At 39.7% G+C, this 5,294-nt stretch overlaps 2 protein-coding genes across 2 annotated transcripts in view; one reads left to right on the forward strand and one right to left on the reverse strand.

Moving 5' to 3' along the window:
- Positions 1-849: 849 nt before the first annotated feature.
- si:dkey-174n20.1 (uncharacterized protein LOC796174 homolog) lies at positions 850-2,157 on the reverse strand. Its single transcript, XM_037680200.1, has 4 exons — positions 2,037-2,157; positions 1,635-1,877; positions 1,230-1,532; positions 850-1,151 (listed from the first exon to the last, which is right to left on the reverse strand). The coding sequence occupies exons 1-4, from the start codon at positions 2,155-2,157 to the stop codon at positions 892-894; spliced, it is 927 nt and encodes a 308-aa protein (XP_037536128.1). The 3' UTR covers positions 850-891.
- A 324-nt stretch (positions 2,158-2,481) lies between these two features.
- susd2 (sushi domain containing 2) overlaps positions 2,482-5,294 on the forward strand; it is a 29,354-nt gene continuing 26,541 nt past the window's right edge. The window contains exons 1-3 of the mRNA XM_037680201.1: positions 2,482-2,639; positions 3,335-3,533; positions 4,481-4,629. Of these exons, the coding sequence (XP_037536129.1) occupies positions 2,573-2,639; positions 3,335-3,533; positions 4,481-4,629 (415 nt within the window). The 5' untranslated portion in view covers positions 2,482-2,572. The remainder of the gene's footprint in view (positions 2,640-3,334; positions 3,534-4,480; positions 4,630-5,294) is intronic.

Here is a 5,294-nt window from a genome sequence, read left to right on the forward strand (position 1 = left end):
AAACAGAAACTAAAATAAAAATGTTAAATTTCAATGAAAACAAAAAAGATTAAAATATATAAAAAAGAAAAGTTGGATATATTAAGTCATAGCGCCAATCTCCTAAGAGTTGAAGTGTTTATATTTAAATGGATAAAATTGTTGAAAGATGCTGAAGTAAAAAAAAAAAAAAAGACTGGAGACCTGTCCAGGGTGTCCCCCACCTCTCGCAGTGACCTCTGGACGTGGGCGCCAGTGACCCCCGTGACCCAGAAAGGAAGAAGCTGGTAAAGATGATGGATAGCACTAAAAGACTCTGATGTTGGTGGTTGTTTAGTTTGTTTTTCAGAACTGTCTGATCAGATGTCAATGTTTTATTTCTATAACACATTTAAAACAACTGAGGTTGACCAAAGTGCTTTACAAACCATAAAACAATAAAATATCATAAAACACAAACAACAGGACAATAAAGTATATAAAGACAACACAAGTTCATTTAGTTCTTTTAAAATCTTGTGCTCTGTTTGAATCCAAAGCCAAATGAATAAATTTGGTCTTCAACAAAGTTTTAAAAGTCTTATAGTCTGATCTGTCTGAACATTGAAGGAGAGACTGTTCCAAAGTTCAACGAGGTTAAAATAAACTTCCACTGTGACACTTCCTGTTTAGACTTTAACCCAACATTTTATTGTAATATCAGCAGAGAGAGCAGTTTGATTTATTATCAACCTATAAAAGTCATTCTGCAAACAAAGGCAACAAATCTTCTAATATTTTGTTGTTTTTATTTATGTTTATAAACATGACAAGAAACAATGACCTTTAAATATTTATTTAAAAAAAAAAACATAAAAATGATACTCTTGCTGTTGAACTTTTGAAGAGATTCCAGATTCCTCAGCTCCTGCTTCAGACCAGTTTCACCAGTCTCTCACTGGCCTCCCACAGTTTCTTTGCCACACCAGCGTCTCTTGCAAAAGGCCTCAGAGGGGCCGGCTGGCAGTCGACAAAGTAACCTCCGCTGTGCTTGGCAGCTTCATCTGACACGGCACAGTAGGTGACGGTCTGCGCTCCGATCTCACACGGCACAAAAAACATCCACATGATCACCTGCATCAGCATCCGGAACAGGAACGAGTAGTGGACTGTCCAGCTGCTCTGAACAAAACCTGCAGGAACAGATTTCAAATATTAAGAGACATCAAGATGAATATTCAATCAAGCTGAAAGATGCATGCTTCTCTTACCAGGGTGCACAGCACAGGAAGTGACTCCTTTTCCCTCAGTGATGCTGGCCAGCTCCTGACTGAAGTAGATGTTGGCCAGCTTGCTGCGGCAGTAGGTGAAGAATGGCAGCAGATTGTAGTTGAGGTCCTGGAAGTCCAATTTCTGATATTTGTAGCTGGAACATGTGAGTGTTACAACACGGCTGGGGGCGCATTCCTTCAGTCGAGGCAGAAACAGATTAGTTAAGAGGAAGTGACCCAAATGGTTGACACCAAAGCACATGCTGAAGCCATCGTCGGTCCAGTCGAGGACACCGGGCATGCCTGAGGAAGCATCACGAAGGGGCAGAGAGATGACAAACACAGGACGGGTTTAAGCTGCTGCTGGTTGGTGATCTGCATCATCTTACTGCTCAAACGTCTCACCTGCATTATTGATCAGGACGTCAAGCCTCTTTTCTCTCTCGAGGAAGTTTTTGCAGAATTCCCTTACAGAGCGCAGGCTGGCCAGATCCAGCTCCATGTGGAAGACATCGAGAGAGTGACTCCTGAGTTTGATCTCTCTCACAGCCTTCTCAGCCTTGATGTGGTCCCTGCAAGCAATGATGACACGGGCACCTCTCATGGCCAGAGCAACAGCTGTCTCCTTACCAATACCAGAATTACCACCTAAAAATAAGGACAAATGTGTTTATGATTTAAAGAAGAAGTGAGCAATTCACTGATTTGCATCCTGAAAATTTCTGTACCTCCAATCAGTTAAAGAGGAAGTATTAAATGTCATCCAACTGCATTTTTATTCTCAAAATTAAAATTTATTTTGTTTACCTGTAATAAGAACCGTTTTACCATCGAGTCTTTTCAGCTCCGTGAAATATCTCCTTTTTTTCGTCCATTTTAAAAGAAAAAAGAAACCTAAAGAAGCAAAAACAGTATAAAGGAAATACATTTCTCTGACCTCAAAAATCGAGAAGCTAACAAACAATGCTAACACTAGCTGGTTAGCTTGCTAGCTTGTTGTTAAAATATTATCTATTTTAACATTCTGGACTTCGTAGCGATGAACGTGACGGAGCGGATAATATCCAAGTTGACTTCAGTTTTTAATTTAATTAAGTTAATATTCATGTTATAACCCTTTATGGGTTTATTTTTATTCAATTAGATTTAGCTACACAAAAAAAGCTTGACTGCGCATGCGCGAGAAGAAACTCAACTCTCGCGAGAGTATCGGACCAACGCGTGGTAGTTTGTAACAACAACGCGTGACCTGGTGAGCGTGCTGCTGTTGACCTTTGATACGCTTCATTCAGCTTCAGACAAGGAAAGGTTAAGAGGTTGTTGTTTTGTTTTATAACTTAAACATGAGCGCGTACAGCAGAGAGGCCGTTATTATTTGGGGAATTCTTATTTTCTCATCTACAGTAACAGGTATGTTTGTATTTTAAATCAAACACAGTAATGGTAAATTTTGACAGAATTAACTTTTATGATGAAAATGTGAAGTCAGTCTGAAAACCAAAGAACCACAGGGCTACCTGCAGACAGTGCTTAGTGTATTTTTAGTTAAAGTTTTCCTTAGTTCATCTTATATATTAGTTTTTTCTTTTACATTTTAATACTTTTGTTGGATGTAACTGGGACCCTGTGTACATAATTTCGTTCCACCACATGTACCACATGTTGTGTGTATGTCAAAGAACCTTGAATCAAAGCAAAAATGTAGCATGCCTGACAATATTTACAGTAGGCTTTGACAAATTAATGGGTTAATTGTAAGCAAAGTAAGGTGACTGATCTGCTTAAATTTAAACAGAACATTTTTCTTTAATTATTTGTTGCTTATTATCCAATCTATAATTAATTAATGCATGCATTAGTATATTTAAAACTTTTTTTTATATATGCCAAATGTTCCTGTATAATGAAATATATTAATTAACATATTGCTGTATATTTTCCAGTATAGTCCTACATATTTTTGTTTCTCAAGTTTCTGAATGCACATCTAAGTACTTGAATTTAAACAAAAGGATGCAGGCTGGTGTTTCACATTTATTAGTCACATACTTATGTGTACTGTTACTACTAGTGATATTAATATAAACAATGTGTATTTTAAACAGGTCAAACGTGCAGAGGAAAGTGTGGCCGTGTGTTGGAGGCGTGCTCATGCCGTGCAGCCTGTTTGTCTTTGCTGAACTGCTGCACAGACTACAGCCAGTCCTGTTTCCAGGCGTCGCCTCACTCCAGCTCCATGCTGGGTGGGAGAGCTCTCCGGATCCTCGGCTTGGATCTCCCCTCCGATGGGCTCCTTGTCTGCAGGTGTGTGTTTGTGATCAGCTCCACACTCACAGTTTGAGTCGCACCAGCCTCTAAAGCAGGGGTTCCCAAACTTGTCCATGCCATGGCCCCCACAAACAGCATTAGCCCCCCTCGCAAACCCACAAACAGTGCCACAAAATACGTAAAGAAACATCAACTTTAGAATGTTTTAACTTTTATTCACTATATTCAATTAATTATTACAGCTGCTGAGCACAACATGTTATTAACCAACATGTTTTAAACACTATTATATTCCCACTGAAAAAAACAACTTTTTAACAAACTTGACCAGAAGAACAAAACTAAAGAAATGAAACTTCTCTCTCAAGCGTGTTTATCTGGAAATGACAGATACAAATTGCCCTAGTGGGCATTTATTATTATTATTATTATTATTATTATTATTACAGTTTATATTTTTGCTTTTATTTATCTTCTCTCCAGCTTTCTGGGGTCTCCCTAGCGCCCCCTGGCGGTCCCATTGAAAAACACTGCTCTAAAGTGTCACCAATCAATTTTTGTGTCCAGTTCATTTTTGTGAAACATCAGATTAAAATTTCAAGTCTCATGAATCCTGCAGTTAGGAAGAACGCAGGCACGCTCACATTTTTCAGTTCAAACATTTAAATTGAAGTTCTGCATAGGTTGTTCAATGTTGGTCCGAGCTACAAACCTGATAAAACTGCACAGCGCATTATAAATAAAAGCAATATTTAAACATGAATTTCAGTTATCATTTATGATTAAATCTTTGTCTCTTAGATAAAGCTGTGTATTATTTCACTTGCAGGTGAATTTGGTGTTTTTCTGCCGATGAAAGCGCGCAGACTGTTTATTCTATTGATCCGTTCTGATGCAGGAGAAATGGAGCAGCAAATGGAGGCGATCGTGTTGTTGTTTGTCAGGCGGTCAAAGTCACTCAAGTTTGTTTCTTTTTGTTGCAGGTTCAAAGGTGAAGTTGAGCTAAAGGGGTTTGTTGATGAAGGGGGCCGTGCGTACTGCACCACTCCTCTGATGTTTGAGACCGGATGGATCCCGTTTGATGTCTCAACAGATGGAGCTCATTTTGACAGAGCAGGAGAATATCTGTCAGGTAAGACGCTGGAAAACTAGAACAAAGGTTTTTCCTTCTCTGGTCAGTACTTGAACTGTTCAGAAAGTTTGATTCAGAAACCACAGAGTGAGAATGGTTGTTTGTCTCTATGTGTCCCTGTAATGGACTGGAGACCTGTCCAGTGTGTCCTCCGCCTCTCGCACAGACACTAGTAGCTCCCCGTGACCTGGAATAGAAAAGCGGGTCAAGAAAATGGATGAACTAAATTCAACAAAGTTAAGTCAGGTCATCTGGACTGTTTCTTTTTTTTTTTGTTGAGACGTTTTGTCCTTCATCCAAAGGACTTCATCAGTCCGAGGAGCCACAACAAACTCAGTCCCACAAACGGCACACTCGCATAGTGGGCCTCCTCTGACAGATGAAGTCCTTTGGATGAAGGACGAAATGTTTCAACAAAAAAAAAAAAAGAAACCGTCCAGAGGACCTGACTGAACATCGATGCATGAACTTTGATGTTTTGAACCATTTAGGCTGTGGCTGCCTCAGAGGAGTCGACGGGGAAGAGGGCGGACACCAGAAACCATCTTATCACCATGGAACTGGTTGATCCACTATGCGAGTGTGCTTCTTGTGGGACTGACTTTGTTGTGGCTCCTCGGACTGATGAAGTCCTTTGGATGAAGGACGAAACGTCTCAACAAAAA

This window comes from Nematolebias whitei, chromosome 8, assembly GCF_014905685.2.
Source record: "Nematolebias whitei isolate Nwh7 chromosome 8, NemWhi1, whole genome shotgun sequence".
In the NCBI taxonomy this organism is placed as follows: Eukaryota; Metazoa; Chordata; class Actinopteri; order Cyprinodontiformes; family Rivulidae; genus Nematolebias; species Nematolebias whitei.

What these genes read in the sequence shown, in the direction of transcription:
- si:dkey-174n20.1 (XM_037680200.1), bottom strand. Translation starts at nt 2,157, where the DNA reads ATGTATTTCCTTTATACTGTTTTTGCTTCTTTAGGTTTCTTTTTTCTT. An exon ending in TAAAACGGTTCTTATTACAG is followed by an intron (nt 1,878 to 2,036) that starts GTAAACAAAATA and finishes CCTTATTTTTAG; the next exon opens with GTGGTAATTCTGGTATTGGT. An exon ending in CGTCCTGATCAATAATGCAG is followed by an intron (nt 1,533 to 1,634) that starts GTGAGACGTTTG and finishes ATGCTTCCTCAG; the next exon opens with GCATGCCCGGTGTCCTCGAC.